The sequence below is a fragment of the Ochlerotatus camptorhynchus genome, unplaced genomic scaffold, assembly GCF_037179485.1.
Source record: "Ochlerotatus camptorhynchus isolate MF236.1 unplaced genomic scaffold, CSIRO-AGI_Acam_v1.1 ptg000309l, whole genome shotgun sequence".
Classification (NCBI taxonomy): Eukaryota; Metazoa; Arthropoda; class Insecta; order Diptera; family Culicidae; genus Ochlerotatus; species Ochlerotatus camptorhynchus.
The window spans coordinates 184398-206214 of NW_027040797.1; the positions used below are offsets into that span (position 1 = coordinate 184398).

The following is a 21817-nucleotide window of genomic DNA, read 5'->3' on the forward strand; positions in this document are numbered from 1 at the left end:
TCCAATTAGAAGCTGAAAGGAGCGCTTTAAGGATTCAACGAACAAAGTACTTCCTTGAAGGTGATCTTACAGGACACCTTAGCATTTTAAAAATGTTTGATATTGATTCTCTTGTATTAAAAAATGAAGACTGGATGGAGAAAAAATATAATTTCGATCGTTTATACAATGCAGCAGAATTTGATCGTAATGTTTGGGAAAGTGGGGGACCAAACATCCGTCCAGGTTCAACTGTTTTTTATACAGACGGTTCAAGATTGAACAACCGTGTGGGAGCAGGGGTAACTGGTCCAGGGATTGATATCTCAATATCCATGGGTTACTGGCCAACCGTGTTCCAAGCAGAAATTCAAGCAATTCTTGAATGCTCTGTAATATGCTTGCGCAGGAATTATAAACATTCGAATATCTGCATTATGTCTGATAGTCAAGCAGCATTAAATGCTTTAAAATCAGCAACATGCAATTCCAAACTCGTATGGGAATGTGCAATGTCACTTCAGAAATTGGCCTGTCAAAACCAAGTAAACTTATATTGGGTTCCTGGCCACTGTGGAATTGAAGGGAATGAAATAGCCGATACGTTAGCCAGGCTAGGATCATCACAGCAATTCATAGGACCAGAACCATTCTGTGGAGTTTCTACTTGTTCTCTTAAAATGGAGTTCAAGAAATGGAAAAAATGAAAGTGGAGACCAATTGGAACAACACTTTCATTGCTAGGCAGTCGAAACGGTTCATAATTCCGAACATTTCAATGACTAGCAAAATTCTTGAATTATCAAAAAAAGATCTCAGTGTCTATACTGGTTTGATAACAGGACATTGTCCATGTAAATATCATTTGAAGCTAATAGGAAAACTTCAAGAGGATATGTGTCGATTCTGTGGTATAGAAAAGGAAGACTCTGAACACCTGCTATGCTCTTGTGCAGCAATCTTCAATAAAAGGCGTATTTTTCTGGATAAGGGGCTGGCAGAACCCTTTGATATTTGGAATGCAGGTCCCAGTAAAGTAGTACATTTCATTCGAAATGTAGTACCTGGCTGGGAAAATGCTTTTGGTCAGTCTATGTCGGTCGCTTCACAAAATAGTGATACGACATAACTGATAAAGCAATATAAAAACGGGAAGTATCACAATAGATCAAAGTAATGGTCGCAGTGATGAATACACCCAACACGGAAAAAAAAACTCTGTGCACGGACGGAACAGTATGAACCATATCTACATCGTCATATGAATTTCCAAGTAAATCCAAAAAGAAGGAATATTTAACTGAGTTCAACACCAAGGCTGCATGGATAAGTCAAAACTTGCAACACTGACAAAGAGAATACATTGATTGTGGTATTGGCAATCCCAAAAAGAACCCTAACAGTCCGTTACTAATTGTGAGATATGAGAATAAAACCACCAAACGAATAAAACCGTCCAAACACATTAAACCGTCGGTTGAAATCGAACTCGACAAGCAAGCCGTTTCCATTTGACTCTGAAGTCACGCTTAGAATGTTCAACATTAACAGAGTGTGTCAACCATCCAGATCCAACGAACGCATTCCATTTTTGGATTCCTAGAAACGTGGAACGACGACAGCGTCAATTTGGCTCACACCCGGACTGTGTATGTGCGTCTCTTTATGGTTCTCAATCCAACACGGTCGACGGATAATGTGATGAAGACACTTTCCACACCATGCTACACTTTCCGAATGTTACCATCATCGCGGCATCGCATCGTGCTAGCAGCAATGGGGAAATGGAAAGCATCACGTAGCTCAGTGCTCTTCCACTGTCCCATTCTCACGCCCGCTCGCCGCTAGCTTCAGCTGAAGTGCATCATAAAAAGCCAAACGACATCTTTTTCTTGGGAAGAGATTTTTCCGATGCTTCTACTGCTGCCGTATCGAATTTTCAGAACACAGAAGCTCAAGGGATGAGTTGGAAAACTTTACACCAGTCGTGACTTGTACCCAACGAACTTAAATTTGTACATTTCGCTTTGATGTGTCAACAGTTGTCAGGTTCGATTACCATCTCTACGGAGATATTAGAAATTTCTTCGTAAGGATTGCTGAATAAGGATAAGGATCTTTTAGGCTGAAGGTGGTTATTTTTATGAGTTTAGTGAAAATTTATATTTCTTCCTGTTGTCTTTTATATGAATAGGGAATTAAAGGGTCAACGGTTGGGCAAAACAAGTTTGAAAGAACTGAACTCAAATTAAGTTGATTATTTGAATTACCCTAATGCCATGTCCAAATTTATTTCAGAATAATCAATTCTCATAGCCATCCTTGAGAATCTAACAAAAGCAGAAAGTTAAACTCACATATTCATATGAAGAACCAAAAAGCAATCGACCCGAAAACTCATGACTCCTGAAATTTTATACAAAGCAAATCACGGAAAAAAATCTCGCAATAGGTTTTTAATTGCTTAAAAAAAAGAACAAAAAGGGTGCTTTTCAATTTCGCACCACACAACTGCAAAGTTCCACCAAAGTTTAATAGACAAAGTTTATTCATTTATATTCTCGCTCGATCTCTCCAGTCTTCACCTGACATGACTGTTGGCAGTTCCTGTTGCGTTTTTGTTATTATACCACCCACTTCGAATCCACAGGGCTAGACTAAACCTCAATATACGTATGAACTCCACCGTCTTCAGAGCTTCACAACAAAAAAATATATATATACGTATCGGCAAATAAGAAATAAGAGCTTCACAACAAAAAAAAATATATATACGTATCGGCAAGCAAGAATTCCACAAAGCTCAAGCCAAAGACAACCGAGGAAAAACTCTTGGCGAGCGTGCTTTACCATAAAGTCATGCTTTTGTTGTTGAAATTGTGCTTCATAGCTGTTGGTGACATTCGACGAGAGCAGACTGACATAGGGACCGCAAAGACACTGGTAATTAAAGAAAAATAAACTGAATAAACTCTTAATCACTAGTCTGAAATCATCAACGCTTCTCGGTCGTGCGTCTCAATGTTCATAATCATCTTACATGGAACTTTTTCGGTTAGCATAATTTGAAAGAGAGTAATTTGCCAAATGTTTGGGCATCACGTAGTAATTCAGAAAGTTATCAACAGGATTCATGTTATTTAATCGGTGCATGTTTTTAATCTCTACGATTACGTAATGGCGTTGCACAGGTAAAGTAAGGATCATTATGATCCTTCAGAAAAATAGGTACTATTCATAAGTAGCTTATTAACTGTATTGTTTTCCTGGACAGATAAGGAATAATAATAATAATTCCGAGTAAATTTTGAAAATCTTTTGAGTTGGAAATATTCTTGAATTCATCATTATCACACAATCTACAAATACATGTCTTGATTGGCATAGAAATTTCGTAATTAATAACAGTGGAAGTCCTTCAAAGATACTAATATATGCTGGAAAAACACTGGCGGAAAACGCGTCAAATGCTAGGAAGAAGTAAAAATCTAATTTGTTTTGGTTTTGTTTCAGTCTGGAAGAGCATAAAGTGTCATTAACAATAAACAATTGATCGCTATTTGAAACTGAGGATAGCTTTTTTATAAATTGCAGAATGATACCCAAGTAACACTGTAAGTGCTATCTGTATGTGCTCCTGTCATCGTCGACTTGACGATCTCGAGGAGACACGGGTAGGGAAGGTGCTGCTACAGTACCTTCCGACCAATGACAGTATGATTGATGGTAAGCTCCCTTCTAGAGTTATGTTTACAGTGGTAGAGGTAAACCTATGACTAGATGCCTCCCTTCAGATAACGACTTGAGTGCGGTACAATCTATAGAACTGTTTCAAACTGATCATCTTGTTTTGTCAGTGGTGCCTCTCTCCAATTGGGGAGTTTGGTAAAGATAGATGATCAACCCGATTCGTACTTTCCTCCAAGTTATATTTTTTAAATCTTTATTTGTATTCAAAATAAATTACAATTACAGTAGCTTACCAGCCTTAATTGTCATGATATATATCTAGGTGTTTTTACATTGTTCCTGCATTGGCAATTCAGTATTTTAAACAGGATTTTCAAACCTGCATGCAAAGTTGCAAATACTCATTTCAGCTAAAATAATGTTTTTCGGAATAATAAAACCAAAAGATGGTATGATGGCATGTTTTACTTGTAACTTACAAGAAGAGGTTACAAAGTATGAGTTTGAAACGCAAAACCTGTAAATTTTGCTTTCTATGAGTCACAATCAGCGATTTGCTGATCGCTGAGTGAGTGAGTGAGTGAGTGTGTGAAAAATCGCTGATTAAGACTCTCATGAAGTGAAATAAACAGGTTTAATATGTCAAACACATTCTTTGCAACCTTTTCTTATATCATACCAATTCAAAATATGATCATGCCATCTAATTATTTCAAAATTAAAAAAAAAACATTGTTTTAGCTGAAATGAGGATTTGCAATCTTGCCTGCATGTCAGTATAACAAATTACATCTTAAAACTAAAAAAAGAGGGAATTAATCGTTGCAATTGAGGGTTGCAACCATTTTTGTCTGAAATTATTGATTATTTTATTGGCCATTTGTTCTAAAGTCTCAACATTCAAAATTCTATGTACCTCGATCCATAGGCACAGCGTAAAACATGGCCGGTCTAAAAACTTGTTTAAATATTAGAAGTTTATTCGTCAGGCAAAGTTTGGATTTCCTGTTTATAAGAGGATACAAGCATTTTACATATTTGTTACATTTGGCTTGAATGCCCTCAATGTGATCTTTAAAAGTTAATTTATGGTCAAGTAGGGTTAACTACCCCATTACCCGCCTATTAAGCACAACCCGCACTTAGTCTTTCTTAATCTAGCGCAGTTTAGCACCAAACGGAATGTTATTTTTACTGATGGCTTCCAAATTTATTTACCTTTCCGTACGTACCGATTTGATAAAGAGAAACCAATCGTTGCGATATAGTCAAAAGTCTTATAATGCTTCTTGACGCCAAACTCGGCCTACGGATTCTAAACTCGGCCTAACGCATTGAAACGCAATTGAAACGCCAATGAATTCACTTCGGCCTATCGGATGAAGTTAAAAATTGATTCGGTCGGAGCGCTCCTCTTGTTTTTGGGAATAATGGGTACAAACATTCATATCACGCGTTCTCATTGATTTCGTTCGGAAGCTTATTAGCTGAAGTATCGTACCAAACGCATAATTGACTTGTTAACTCAGAAATCATGTATTTATTTGAAGTTTTCTGCTCGATAGGCCAAAAATGGGCGATTGAGCCGAAGTAGTTCGCTACCCTACTAATCCAAAATATTTGACTATGTGACTACTAGTAGGTTTCAAAAACGAAGCTCTAGGCTTATGTGGATATATTATAAGTTGAGTTTTGGAAGCGTTGGGAGAAATATTCCATTTTTTAAATAAGAAGAGAAAATATCTAAACTTTTCTGCAGCCTGCTGCAAATATCACGAAGACTTCTTCCTTTAGCGGAAATGCCTGTGTCATCAGTGAACAAAGATTTGTGGCAATCCTGAGGAAAATCAGGGAGGTCCGATGTGAAAATGTTATACAATATACACCAAAGAATTCTACCCTGAGGAACTCCTGCTCTAACAGGTAGTCGATCAGATTTGGAATTTTGATAATTTACCTGCAGAGTTTTGTCAGTTAGATAATGTTGAACTAATTAAAATTAAACTTTTTCAATTTAGCAATCAAACCTTCATGCCAAACACTGTCGAATGCTTTTTATATGTCTTGAAGAGCAACTCCAGTTGAGTAGCCTTCAGATTTGTTTGAACGAATTAAATTGGTAACTCTTAAGAGTTGATGAGTAGTTGAATGCCCATGGCGAAATCCAAACTGCTCATCTGCAAAAATTGAGTTCGTATTGATGTGAAGCATCATTCTGTTTAAAATTATCTGTTTCAAACAGTTAACTTATTGAAGAAAGCAAACTTATTGGACGGTAGCTAGAAGCTTCAGCAGGATTTTTATCCGGCTTCAAAATTGGAACAACTTTAGTATTTTTCCATTTATCAGGAAAGTATGCCAAATGGAAGCATCTGTTAAATAATTTTACCAAGAGAGGCAAGGCACTCTCTGGGAGTGTTTTGATGAGGATATAGAAAATTCCATCATCACCTGGAGCTTTCATATTATGAAACTATTTAGTTATAGATCTTACTTCGCCCAAATCAGTCCCCCAGGAATCATCAAAAATATTTTCCCGAGAGAAAATATTCAGATAATTCCGAGCAACCTGATTTTCAATAGGACTAGTAAGACCCAAACTGAAATTATGGGAACTCTCGAATTGCTTAGCAAGTTTCTGAGCTTTCGCAGAGTTTGTGATTAAAATTTTACCACCTTCTTTTAGCGATGAAATAGGCTTTTAAGTTTTTTTTCAAAATTTTTGTGAGTTTCCAAAAGGGTTTGGAACTTGGGTCTAATTTAGAAACATTATTTTCAAAAGTTTTGTTCCTCACGGCAGAGAATCGCTTTTTAATTTGTTGTTGCAAATCCCGCCAGATAACTTGCATGGCAGGATCGCGTGTTTTTTGATATTGTCTCCTACGGACATTTTTCAGATGGATCAAGAGCTGAAGATCGTCGTCTGTTATAATTGAATCAAATTTAACCTCGCACCAACTATAGAAGTAGTTAGAGATTCTCTATGGTAATTGAAAGTAGAGCTGTTTGGATTAGAAATTATGTCTTGGAATATTTCAAAAGTTACTGCAAGGTGATCCGAACCGAAGTCAACATGGGTAACCAATTGGCTACAAAGTTGACATGAATCAGTTAAGACCAAATCAATAGTTGAGGGATTTCTTGCTGAAGAAAAGCATGTTGGGCTGTTTGGATAGTAATGTAGCAATGTTTAGTTCCGTGACCCCATCCCTGGCACTTACGGCACTGGGTGAGGTTTTGAAAATTTCCTCCAGTCTTCCAAAAGTGTTCCCACTTCACTCGGACATGGACCATAAGGCTAGCTTTTTCCAAGGCCTTAAGGTTGTTTAGTTCACTAGACTTGAAGTGTACTAAACAAAAATCATTAGAAATCCCGTTGCGCGAATCGCCAGGATGGGATTTCATTTTGATGACTTGGAGTGGCACAACTCCAAGTAATTTTGCCACACACTTAGAAAAATTGATGTAAATTTAGGTGCTCTGAGACTGACATATACGAGCGTCAATTTTGACATAAAATTGAGTCATAATAGACGTGAAATTCAGCTCTATCAAACGTACTTTTCGTCTAGTAATAAACTTTTCAGTCTCGGAGCACTTAATTTTACATGACATGTTTGTTTACGTCTCATCCTTTATGTCAAAGATGGTTTCCGTCACATGTAAAATTAGGTATTTCTAAGTGTGCATGCAAGTTACAAGAGCTTGTAAAGTCTATGTTTGACTCATGAAACATGTCAATTTCGCTTTCGGGAAGTCGCAATTTTATGATCAGTGAATATTCACTCTTCACCGATCATAAAATAGCTGATTGTGGCCCTCTGAATGTACAATTTACAGGTTTTAAATTTCAAACAAATAGGGCAAATGGCTCTAATGTTGGCCTATGGATCTAAGGTTGGGTCCATCGCTAAAAATCAGCTATTTATCAATTTTATAATATTATATATATATATATATTTTAAAATTACAATATTATATTATTAATGGAGTTCGTTGGAAATGCTAACATGAAGCTTTAGTGTGATGATTTATTAGCTAGAGAATGATCTTTTTAGAAGAGGGTAGGTGGATAGTTCCGTTAGAGTACGGCAGTATGAAAATTGAATAGAAGTTGAAAATGAGCGAAGGGCCATTAATGCGTCAGTTTTTCAAGATAGACGCACATTTTTGCCTAACCCGTACGATGTACGCGGGGACTTGAAGTATGTCTCCAAGTCCACAGGCAAAAATGTGCGTCCCTCTATTTGCTCATAAACTGACTGCGGCTGTGGAATAGTTCTAGCGACGTTTTCATGACTACCTAAAGCCCCTAAAGCATTATAACACACCATCGACTGGAAATGCTCTCGCAACGTGGGGCTTTAGGTAGTGATGAAAACGTCGCTAGAACTATTCCACAGCCGCAGTCAGTTTATGAGCAAAAAGAGGGACGCACATTTTTGCCTGTGGACTTGGAGACATACTTCAAGTCCCCGCGTACATCGTACGGGTTAGGCAAAAATGTGCGTCTATCTTGAAAAACTGACGCATTAATGGCCCTTCGCTCATTTTCAACTTCTATTCAATTTTCATACTGCCGTACTCTAACGGAACTATCCACCTACCCTCTTCTAAAAAGATCATTCTCTAGCCAATAAATCATCACACTAAAGCTTCATATTAGCATTTCCAACCAACTCTGAAAATCGTTAACTTCGCGTATGAAGTAACATAAAAAACACTTTGAATATTATTAATATTTTTATCTAGATGAACGCGTCATTGAGACGGTACTAATGGATATTTTTGGCCCCTATTGAAAATTTATTCGATTACTGAATTTATGTATGGGCTCAAATAAGGAGCATTTAGGCCGACATTTCCTCTACTTTATCACCTCTTATTGTAACTCCACCAAAGATCCTTCTTATCAAGCTTATTTCTTCGGAGATTTACATTATACAACCTTTGAAACACCAGGCTTTAAAAATTTCATGAGATTAATTTTTCCGTCGGTTTGCACTTATTTCGGATATAATTATTTGAAAAAAAAAATATGGATTTAGGATGTTATTCCTTTTATTAAAATATGAATAGTTCTACCTAATTTTATTATTCTAGTAATTAATTTTGAAACCCTGAATTTCTCAGTTAGAAACGATTATTTAATTCAAAATTTGATGATTTTATGAAAATTTCCCATTGAACAGTTTTTTTTAATTTACTATTTTGGCAATAACTTTTGAGCAGTATTTGAAAGTTATAAAAAATATGTCAAGTCATTAAGTTTCATTCTTAAAATTTGTACTTTCTTCTAAACATGAGTGATTCTGAAATTCGTAATTATCGTGATCACTTTTAAAAACATGAATTTAAAAGTTCGCTTGTATTTTAGTTCCGTCTCTCGAAAACTGCTCGATCTTTTGTTAAAATTGATTCCATTTAAATTTGTTGTTCATAGGATTTTTTTTCCTTCATGAGCAGTTCTTTGTAGTTCTATTATTTTTTTTGTCTGGCCTTCGCTTGATTATTTATTCGACACAATCTTTATTCAGCTAAGCGCTAAGCTGTTGTCAATTTATTTTATATATTTTATATATTCCGTTCATAATTGAAAATCGGTGCAATATTTTGTTCGGTGGAAAGACCTATTTGGCTAAATGGCCATAGAAGAAATTACCATCCCCGTATCTAACGATCAATTGCAATACAACTATTAACTGAAAATTATTGATAAATCATTGATAGAGTTGGTTCAAAATGCTATCTAACATGAAGCTTTAGTGTGATAATAGATAGTTCCGTTAGAGTACGGCAGTATGAAAATTGAATAAAAGTTGAAAATGAGCGAAAGGCCATTAATGCGACAATACAAAGTCAAACGCACACTTCTTTGCCTAACCCGTACGATGTACGCGGAGATTTGAATTATGTCTTTTGCCTGTAGATTTGAAAACATACAACTTCGTGTATGAAGTAACATAAAAACACTTTGAATTAAATCATTGATGTTCAATAATTGGATCGCATTTAGACTCATGGTCCTGGATTATGTTCTGTGAACATAACGCCTACAGGGCAGCTTGCAACGTTTTATATGAAACAGCTGATGCGTACCCCTATTTTCTGTTCCTTTCGAAACGATTTCCCCGAACAAAAAAAAATTGCATGGTAAATCCGTTTCGAATGGAAGACAGAATAGGAGTGATTGATCTGTTCAATAAAATAAATGAAAAACTGATATCGTAAGTCCAATAAACTAGCAGGAAAATTACATTCTAATCTGCATTTGGCTATTATTTATGTATGTAATGTCGGCCTAAATGCCCCGAATTTGGGCCCATACCTAAATACAGCGTAATTTTTACACGAACCATGCCTCAAAAAATCGTGGTGAATCGGTCGGTTCACGAAAATCGCGGTTTTCGAAACCGCGAGGTTTACCAAGGTTTTTCAAAACACGGTGTAACAATTTGTTGATTTGCACCCCAGTATATTCCACGAAGACGTTGTTCTAGTACGTTAAAAACTACTAGCTATCACAACTTAAAAACCCAACAAAACCGAATAATTTAGTACACGCAAACCAAAAATCTATTACACTGAATGTTAGTTCCGTTTCCTATCATTCTCTGTTCAGGAACATCGCAACGAATGTTAGAAATTGACCATGCAGGCGATGTAATGGTTTTTTGTCTTTTTTATTTCATGTTCTATCTACGTTTTCGACTATAACAGTAAGCTTGTAGAACGACGCACACACTTGCCTCGAATCTCTCCAGCAGAAAAAGCATACGAAGTCCAGTATGTGAGAAAATGAGCGCTTCATCTTTGCTTTTAGGCTATTCATATTCAGAAGCAGTGGAGAAAGCACAGGTCTGATAATCGCAACGTTCGTGGTTCGAGAACAGTCGGCAATCTGTTTCCTATTTTTTTCGACATAACTAATTTACCTCACTAATACACTCTACATTTTTCGGCCTCCAATTCTCTTGCACTGGACCGCATCTAGGTATATCGCATCCTCGGTTCATGCGGTCTCTACTAACATCCTCTGATGATGAATCCCACATAATTGTAAGCGAATCTTACATCCCCCGGTTGGGTGTAGAAACAAAAAAATATCCAAAATAATGCTTATTCAGTTCAAAATATGCCTCTTCAGATAAAGAAACAATGCCTAGAGGACCTTGGTGTAAAATGAACAAATGGGGTATAACTAATTGGTCCATAATCACAAAAATAGGTAAATTCAGTTCCAAATTCTATTAAATTATAGAACAATAAAAAAAAAATTATCGGCTGGTTCTGACTATGATACTAATTTTCCGCTTGCAATGCATAAGCTTTTTCGAGGTGAAATATCAAAATCCAATAAGCTCTATCCATTAGATTAATTAATTTGACGTATTGCTCAGGATGTATTAAGCATTGAAAGTGTTTTAAAAAAATTAACTAGGGGAAATGGATGTAATGTCAGCTTAAATGCCACTAATGTGGGCCCATACATAAATTCATAAATCGTCTAAATTTTCAAAAGCGACCAAAAATATCCATTAGTAACGTCCCAATGACGCGTTTATCTAGATCCAATTGATAAATTGCAGATTTTTAGCGATGGGCCCAATATTAGATCCATAGGCCAACATTAGAGCCATTTCCCCTATTTTAAATATGCGATTGAAAATAATTGATGTTTTATGGGTAAAATAAACCGTCTACGATGGGGGTAAAATGAACAGTATGCACATTGTTCATTTTACCCCAGCACTGGTTCAAATTACCTCCACTGTATGTTCAAGTTACCCCCATCATATGTCAATTTTACCTTCAGTATATGTTTAAATTATTTGCCACTGTATCTTAATTTACCCCCCATGTATAAAATCCAGACTGCATTGAAAGTTGGTGAAAATACAGGAATTATATTTAAAATTGTTGCTTTTGATACATTTCCATTGTATACTGTTTAAAATATGAATGGAAGCATTACTTTATGTGATACGTTCAACATTTTATTAGTTTATAAAAGAGAAAACCGTGAAAATGCTTGGAGTTTTCCAACTATTAATCTTTTAAAGTCTTGACCCGTAACCTGATTGGAAATCTCTCCTATTTTCGCCAGTATGGTATCTGTTATAAAGTTATCACTACACTAATGAAGCTATCCGGAGGCCCAGAGCACGCAAGTAATGATACTGAAATATTTACCTTGTTTCTCATTCTTCAAATTTGCATAATACATTGGTAAAAGAGTTCCTATGAAATGTTTTTCTGTGGGCAATATCGTGAAGTTAAATTCAATTTGCCCACTTGGATCAATATTCTCGGTACTTACTCCCGCACACGAAAGAAATCCAGTAAAAAATGCAACGCTTTGTGAGTTTAAAAACATTGTTTTTCAAAGAAAACAAACTTTCCTCAACGAGCCCACCGGCCAGGGTATAACGGCCATGGTCCATACTCCGCAGCAGGGTTCCTTCCATTCATTTTGGCTATAAAAATGTTTTATGAAATTATGGAATAATAAGATATTATTATAATATTTTGTTTGTGTAAGCAACAAGAAAAGATTGTGGAGTTTGTGTTTGACACATAATACCAGCCAATGATGCTGCATGAGAGTGGCAATAAGCGATTTTGTTATTTATCTCACCCACTCTTCGCTCTTCACTCTTCGCGAAGAGGTGATCAGAAAATCGCTCATTGTGGCTCTGTCAAAGCTAAATTTGCAGGTTTTATGTGTCAAACACAAACTTTAAAATCTTTTCTTGTTCCTTACGCATACAAAATACCACCATAATATCTTATTATTCCATAATTTTCTAAAACATTTTTTTAGTCAAAATGAATGGAAGGCACCCTGCTCCGCAGTCTCAACAATCGGACAAATGGCAAACTTTTGTGATTCCCTTCGCGCCATGCTATGCCATACCATGCCCGGGGCAATTTTTATACTGGCGATGTTCTCTTTTCACGACAAAACTTCATCTTTTGAACGGGACTCGACTTGCCAGCCATTCAGTAAAGCTTCCATTCGGCCTCTCACGAGTGTCAAGAGATTTTCCAAAAGGAAAGCGCACGGAAAGTTGAGCCGAAAATGGAACAACCAAAATTGTCTGCAATCCTGACGAGACGACCGATGGAACTGCCGCCAAAGAAAGCAGAAGTAAAAATAAACAGTTGAAGAGGTCAAACAAATAAAAAGCAATTTGAAGATACTGCTGCAGCCCGTCGAGCAAAACCCAGATCTTACATTCAACGTTTGGTGTTGAGTGGATTCCCTGCTATGTGGTTGAGTAGTCGGGTGTGTCTGGGGTGGTGTTGCGGTAGGGCGGGGAAATCTTGGGAATAGATTCAATTTTCTAAATGTATGTGGTTAAGCTCAAACTTCCCTCGAGATTGTTCGCGTTTGCGGTTGCTAACTCGGATAAATATGGGAAAGTTTTCAAACTGGTACGTCGATGGTGGTGCTATCAGGAACAACACTTGTAAGCGAGCGAATGTACGAATGGATGTGTATGTATGAATTCCCCATCAGAGAATTCCTGATGTCTTTTGTTGAAGGCTGTAAGGCTGTTGTGCACAAAGGGAGACTAAACCGTCTCCTAGTCGTTCGCAGAGCTTTTGGCAGGATTGGAGGAAAACACACACACTCACAAATATAGGTCAGTACCAGATCGTTGGTAATCCTGTCACGTTACATGGGGAAAGCCCATTCAGAACGTGAAAAATTAAGCAAAGGATTACCAACTGTTCAACTGTGTAATCCAGTTGAAGCTCATGCTTGTTAACAAGATACTAAATTATGTTTTGTGGCTTTTGCCTTTATTGCACTGTAGCCCTTGTAATGAATTAAATATAATAAATATCAACAAAAAATGGCTTTAAGATAGTCTTGAGTGCTTGGCTGATTTTGTACATTGGCTGGTTGACTGCAATTTAGTTAACATAGTTTAGAATGTACATCCTTAGATTTATTTATACTCACGCTCATTTTGGATTCGAAATAAAATGGTGATTTTATTAAACAGTCATTAGAGTTTGCCACCCAAGCTACAAATGAATCTTTCCATATTTGTTTCATGTGTGCCTCAAGTGAACAAAATTAGCATTCATTAGATTCCGAGGAAAACCCATCAGCGGAGAATATTTGCCAAGCACTCATTGCATATTCAGCACCACCGCACCCATTACGAACGGGGTAAACAAAATTCAGCGCCGAATTTTCAATTCACTATGCGCGTAATGGTGCAAGCATTAAGTGGCAGAATGATGATGCTCGAACGAACATCTCGTCCTGGCAAAGGAATACAAACGAACAAACTGCAGAGGAAGTTTGTTTGCACAACAGCTTCAATTATTTAGCGTAACTCTGTTTGAGAAGTAATTTGAAAAGTTTTCCCCTACACCGTCAGCCACTTACCTCTTGTAGTACCGATGGTAACGTTCCGCCCTCGCTTAGGCGCCCCCAGCCAGTGACGGTGGCATTCTCGCCGATTAGCAGATCATCCGTCGCCGGTAGACAAATTGGACTTATGTGCGGGGCAAACTCAAGAGCCTGTTCCAGCTTCACAAGTGCCAGATCGAATTCATAAGTGAAGAAGTTATACTTGGGATGTACAACTTTCCTCGCGACGGCACGTTCCGTATACGGCAATTGCTCCTGCACGTGCGAAAAGTCATATTCTCCAACCCGTATCCGTATCTGCGACGTCAGCAGGCTAGATAATAATTAAACGAGAAATACAGCCACGTATTACAAGAAAATTCCCGCCAAATGGAAAAGCGTGGTAAATTGATGGCACGTGGAATCGGCAAACTTTCTCTGCACTCGTTTCACGAACTATCGAAAACCACGTACTAATAGTAGATCAAATAAAAAGGACTTCAATTACTCATCTACACAATGACCGGCAGTGGCAATCCAGTTGTCGTTGATCACAGCCCCACCGCAGCGATGCGTACTCGAGAAACCAAAGAAAGATGTCCGTCGGACCGACACCTGCCAGGGCCACCGCCCAAAGGGGGCGTTTTTGCCACCCACAATCCGCGTCTCCGGTCGGCCCATCGTTTGCACGCCGCATTCTGTTTACGAGTGGGAAAGAAGAAAATTCATCATATGATTAAAACAATTGTACAAATTTGTCTTTTAGCAAGAACGCATTGTATTGCTATTGAATTACACATAGAACATGTTACGATTAAAGATGGAGGAGCTGTTGATAAAAAAAAATAACAAAGTTATCAATAATCGTGGCGTACCAGAACAATACTAATAAAACATCGTCGTTGACTACAGTGCAACACTGCAGTCTATACTTAAATTGAAATACCGCAAGTATAAGCTTCATTAAGCACATTTTCGATGGAAGCCCTTTCTTTATTCGCTTTGATTCATCAATCTGCATATTCTCTGGCACAGAACTCACGATCTGCCGAAAATGCTAGTTAGTGTTTGCTGCAGAAAAACAAGTATCGAGTTGAATTTTAAGATAAGTATAGATTTTGAGTGATAAGATTTGAACCAATGAAAACGCGGAGTTGTGGAGCGGACGAGGATGCGTTAGAATTTATTTAGTATATGGAGTAATTTGAGCACCCCCTTTTCTGTAATATTAAACATTATTTGACAAAAAATACTATGAAATTCGCTAATGTACGATCTAACTAAGGGGGTGTTCATACACTACGTAGTTTTTTTTTAATTCTACACCCCTTCCCCTGCGTAGTTTATGAACAGCCCCTAAACAATTTTGGAAAGAAAAATTCGGAATTATTTCACTAGGCGGTGCTACTGTGCACATGCTCATATTCTGAATTTATCTCATTTGGATTATTTCGACGGATGACGTCTTCGGCAAAGCTGATCAGGAGGCCAAAGACTGCGTAGAAGTGGTCAGATCAACTCTAAATTATGCCGCTAGGTGATGTTAGTGCAATGCTTTGCAAATCTTTGATACTGCTGTATCTCCAGATTCAGATTATATAGAAGGAAAATGTTTTGTGCAAAATTGATCAGGAGGTCAAGGGCTGCTGGTAAGTGCACAGATCAATTCAGAATTATGCCACAAGGTGGGGCTTGTGAGCATCCCACATGCAACTATTGTGTACTGCTGTAGCTCAAGACCCTGATATTTTAAACATGACTTTGACATGACATTCTCGGTGTAGCCACTATTTCGAGTTTTGTAATGCTCCTCATTTTTGTACTTGAAAACAGGTGGCTTCTGTTTCTTAGAAGCGCTTACTTTCTCTCCAGTGATCTTCTCGGCGTCTGCGGGCGTCACTTTCTTGTTTGTCGATTCACCTCTAGTCACTACACCAGCGATCGTACTGGTCTCTTCATTTTTCCGTTGTTGGTTTTCTTCTTCCGTTCGTTGTTTTACTGGCTGCTTCTGATCCTTTTGCTTATGGGGTGTTTACTCTTATGCTATTTCAATAGCGCTAATGAGCCAGCTGCTAGCAAAAAAGCTCAACAGCATAATGTAAACATGGCATCAGCGTCTACCTGCATGATTTTCAGGAGCAACTGAAATTCGTACCTAGTTGGCTAGTACACTAGCGCTTGCAAATCCGCACAGATGTAAACACCCCATTAGGACAGGAATTTATCCGATGCCCGTACGTCTTTTAAAGGAAGCACAAATTTATGTTCCCTTGATAGAATATGTTCCCCTTTTGATTGAGGAAATGCAGTGAGTTTGGAATCTCTTTTTATACATCCATATACAGTCGCCGCACACCGCCCAAAGCAGGTGGAATTTTCTCCCGAACTTCAAGCTTTACATTTCCCCAGCACCAATGCTAGATTGCTAACCGGGACTTCTGGGAGGAGGTCGTACACTCTCACATATTGAACGGTGCGCCCAGCAGATGGCATGCGTACCTCAACTAACTTCCCATCGGCATAATGAAAAATATATTGCTCACAGTTGGGTAGCAAATAATGAAGCATCGAATCTGCTGATTTTAACCTGATGAACGGCTATGCAATATGTAGCGATCATCTGAGTGGGATCCGAATACAGCGATTCCGCAAACTTCACAATTTCTTCAATAGATAGTTTCGCACTGGTATGTGTGAAGTTGAATCTAATCGTCAGCTTTATTTCCACCGACGTATCCAGTAGTTGTTTGCTTCCAACGGGGCAATGGCAAAAGTGAACGAACATAAAACAATGAGCAAGCACCGCAACAATGAGTTGCTATCAAAAAACAGACCATCGCTTGATTCACTCTGAATTCTGCCGCTAGGTGGTTCTAGTGAGCATGCAAATATTTTATCAGGGGTCATGAGCTGCCAGGCGGTTTACAGATCTCTCTCTAGGTAGTGCTTGTGAGCATCCCACATGCCAATAATATGTGCTGCTGTATCTCAATATTTTTATTACTTAGACCAGTGATGTTTTCGGTAAAGTTGATCAGAAGGTCTGGGTGGTGAATAAATCATTTTAGAATTCTGCTGCCAGATGGCGATAGTGAGCACGCAAATATAATTTGTCGTAGATTTTATTGGTGCAATTATGTTCAGGAGTTGACTTATTTGGAAAACGCACCAACGAAAATCCTGACAGCGCCAACTGGGATTGAACAGAGAAGCAGTCACGCTTACTACACCACCAGCCATACACTACATATAATCACTAGAAACACAACCTTGATTGACATGAAATAGATACATCATAGTGACGATGAGTTTTGATCATTTTCGATCATCAAGGTCTGTTCGGGAGTAACCTCACCCTACCCTAGCTACGCAACTGTCGTTTGTACAGAAACTCTCCCAAACTCTCACCACGTAGAATCGAACCTTCTCTCCTCTCGTACGGACACTACCACGGTACTGATAATAGATTGTTTAATATTAGGTAGCGATAACGATCGAGACTAATGACGTCACTGCGGTGATCGTCTAGCAGTGTAGGGATCGACAATTATAATATGTTTAGCAATAGCCAGTCGGCTCTGACTCTCAACGAAGGATGGATAGAGTAGAGCCACAAGGATTAATAGTATGTTATGTGTGTTGTGTTGTGTAATGGACCTTGTAAATATGTAAAGTGTTGTAAATAAATTGTATGTTAATAGTATAAACTAGTCATGGAAATATATGTGATGTGTGATTAAATGGACGAATGTGCTTTGTTTTAAAGAATGTGGATGGAAGAAACCTCAAGAAGAAACCAATCGAAGCGCCTACATCCGCTCTTATAACTGCGCCCAAGAAGGTCCCACCCCAGAAACGGTAGGTTCGAGTGATTTTACAGTGGTGAATTTACAACTGAAACTGCCAAAGAAATAAGAAGATTCAATTCACTCGTTTACCATTTACTTGCATGATCAGTAGCGCCACCTAATGGGAGAATTTCAAATTTATCTGTACAGCAACCAGCAGTCCTTGGCGTCCTGACCAACTTTGCCAAAGACCATTGCCCATCATCCTTCTAAATGATAAGGAGCTTGAGATATAGCGGTACACAATATTTGCATGGTATGGGGTGTATACGCACCCAGGTTTACAACTACGCAAAGTCCGACTTTAAGGGGAAGTTCACCGGTTAGAAACAATAATTACGTTTTGATTTCTCTAAAAATATTGGAAAAAGATATCAAAAATCTAAAAAAACAGTTTTTTTTTTATATTGTAAAGAAAAATTGTATGCAAAAAAAATGTTAGTCATCGTGGCAAAAAGTTGGTCTCAAAAATCACTAAACATCGACTTTTTTGTTCTGCTGAGGATTCATTTTTTTTTTCATAATGAGATAGAAAACATCTTTTTACATGTGAATTATCTCTGATTTTTCATAATTTTTTTCAAGATTTTTAGAAAAATAAAGACGCGAACTTCCCCTTAAGACCAAAAAATAACTCAAAGTATGCCATTACAATTACAATTCAGCTTGTACAACTTATTTTTTATCCAATTTAAAGGTACTGTGACAGTGGAACCGGTATGTTACTTCAAATGCTTATTACATTGCTTCAAAGTGGCCTAGGGTGCATAGGCACGCCAAGTTTCGATTACAGGGTTAATATGTAGGCTAAAAATCAGTGAAGTTTTGTGCTGAAAAAGTTCCTTTAAGTGGTTGATCCTCAAATTAATTTAAATCCAAAAACTAACTTTCTTATATCTAAAAATAAAGACATAAGGTCTTCAGCACAGTTGTAACTGAGTTAATTTAAAGCAACTTTTTGAAGTTACATTTTATCTCTCTTTTATCGTTCTTATTTAAGAGTAATTTTTCAGAATTAAATTGGGATGTACCTGAAAAATTTAGATTTTTAGCTTTAAATATTTTGTTTCAAATTTCTTGACAATGTCATCTAACTTTTAGAACTTGCTAAAATGTTAATTTTTGTCCATTAAAGTAAATCTCTTTTAAAAAGAACACGCGATATTATCAATTTTCTTTATAAAATACGCTCTTGTCAAATGTTAATTTCTCAGCATGGAGGAAATACACACACACAAAATCAGGTTTGCATTTAAAAGGGCACAACGTGAATAACGTGTTACGAAAAAAATAGAAATATGTTACGTTTTTAACGCATACGAGCAGATTCAGACCATAAGCAAAATATAATGAATTTTATTCACACTTCTGCTAAAATTCGGCCATTTTGAATCTTCAGATATTTTTCAATATGACATACTTGACATTTTTAAATAAATTTTAGAACGAAAACGTCGCTTTTAATCGAAATGAAGGATAGGGATTCCAAATTTCCCAGGAATCTGGAAATGAAAACCCCTTTTCCTGGGAATCAGCAGGAGGCAGAGTATGATATCATGCAATTGATGGAAATAATTGTATTAGGAAAGCAAGACTACGTTAGGGTCCCGAGATTGAGGAAAAAATGCTTCAAAATCAACATTAGAATTGAAGAAATGAGTTTATTGAACAAAACAAATGTAAATAACATTTAAAATTTTAAATAGTTAGAAATACTTAACGTCAAATACCAGATTTAAAGCGGTCATTTTATACGATAGATGAGGAGTGAAAGTATAGAGTTCTTCTTTCCTTTATTGAACATCGGTCTCTGTTCCGCAATCTAGTGCCAATCACCGACGGACATCGATTGCCATCCATTGACGGCAATTGAATCTGCATGAAGGAGGCTTCCACACCTGCGTAGGATATTGCACCCATTCAACAAACACACATGGGCCGGGACCAACGGCTTAACTTCCCATCCGAAGGAAGACGTGACTAGAGATTTTTATGCCTCAAAAAATCCCACCGACCTCGGCTGAGATTGAACCCAGACCCATTGGGGTAAGAAAGCAGTCACACTTACCACTACACAACCGGTGCCAGCAAAATATAGAGTTGATAGTTCCGTTAGAGTACGGCAGTGTGAACATTGTATATAGAGAGTAGAAAGCGAGCAAAGGTTAATTTTGAGGAAGGCACGAATCGAGTTGCCAAACTCCCCTGTTGGAGAGGGATGGTGAGGGGTATCCCCCCCTGGCAAAAGAGATGATCGCCGATTTGCTAACGTACCTTCGATGTTCGGAAACAGTTCTGTCGATTGTTGCACACTCAGGTCGTCATCTGACGTAAGCATCTAGTCGATATGTTTGCATTGCATTGCATTGCTCACATTATGTCATCAGTCCGTTAGACTTACGATATGGCAAAAGAAATTACATTGTGGAGAAGACACGTGCACTTTCAGTTATAATGCCTTGGTATCATGAAGTCTTTCTCCTTACATTGCTGGCATCCAATCATTGTCGATAGGCTTCAGAGTATTATTCGATATCAGATTAGAGTTTTAGTAGTAGGTTTAATAGTAATCAAATATATTCATATATTAATTAAATATCCATAATAGTATAATGATCTATTCTGTATTATACGAACAGCTAATAAATATATGACATTATGAACTCTTGTAGAGAGATCTGGAAAATTTTCAACCACTATTATAATGAATAAGTGCAATGTCAGCCAACATTTGATATATCTTTATACAGGGTTGGTCATTAAATTTCTAAATTTCTATATGTCTGGAAGCACATCACGTTCTAAAAGCATAATACGTTAAAGAAAGTTTAATTTAATATGTTTTTGAACTGGTAGTCGACGCCTAAGCGACTTGAAAGCAAACTGTGGTATGTTGATCATAAATTTTACCAAAAGTAGTTCATTTTTTGCATTTTATTTTTTGATGTTCTATGTTTTGACACATTTTATGGCTGTTTTTTTTTCAAAATAAATAATAAAAAATTTCTGTTTATATTTTTTCAGGAACGACTCTAATCTTCTAGTTTTGAATCAGAAATATTTTTTTAGCTACGATTTTTTGAAAAATGTCGAATACGCCCTTTTGAAAAAATATGCAAGGTTCAAAATGGATGAAATTTAGCATAAATGTGCACATATCAAACAATTATGCAAATCTGTGAAGATTCAGTCGGATCGATTCGTCGTTTGGCATGGAGCTGCTACATAAAATCTCATGGGAGATTTTAAATAATAAAGATAGTGCTAAAACTATTTATTTTTTTTCTGGGGCACCCGTACTGTCGTTATACTTATAAGAGTCCTACGACACATAAGGGTTGCATATAATATGAGACATTTATGCGTATAATGACAGCTTAGTAAATTCGGAAAAAAAATCATTAAAATGAGTACGTTAAGAGATAAATAAAAGTTTCTTCAAAAACGTTAGTTAACCCACATACTACTTTACTGAAACACACATGCCTTTGTTATCAAAAATAAGCAAGTAAGTTTATAAACATATTTTAGTCCGAGAATCACCCTTATGTTTACAACCGTCAAGAGAAGGAACTTTTTAAGTACAAAAACTTTACGGTAGATACAAAACGTCTAAATATTAAAACAAAAGTTCTAGGACTGCTTTCTTGCTAAATTCCCATCCTGGACCACTGTACAATCAACCGGTGAAAACTAACGATTTCATAATTGACTAGCCTATTGGTCCCAAGCTAATCGATTAACGGACCCCATTCTAGTCGGAATTCTAGTTCTACACAATGTTTGTTTTGAATCGCAATGAAAGTTTGACAGATAAAATGAGGGGTTCGTGGATTTCCCTATGTTTCGAGGGGTGCATCGATTAGCTTAGGACCGAAGAGAGTACCAGAGCTGAGCCAAAAGGTTGAGAACGTTTCTTCGGGACCTT

At 37.3% G+C, this 21817-nt stretch overlaps 1 protein-coding gene across 3 annotated transcripts in view; it reads right to left on the reverse strand.

Annotated features, from left to right (window-relative positions):
- Sb (Stubble) overlaps positions 1–21817 on the reverse strand; it is a 108365-nt gene that overhangs the window by 25022 nt on the left and 61526 nt on the right. For all 3 annotated transcript variants that reach the window (XM_065229200.1, XM_065229199.1, XM_065229198.1), the window contains exons 6-7: positions 14550–14739; positions 14078–14375 (exon numbers count right to left, since the gene is read on the reverse strand). In XM_065229200.1, coding sequence (XP_065085272.1) covers positions 14078–14375; positions 14550–14739 — 488 coding nt within the window. The remainder of the gene's footprint in view (positions 1–14077; positions 14376–14549; positions 14740–21817) is intronic.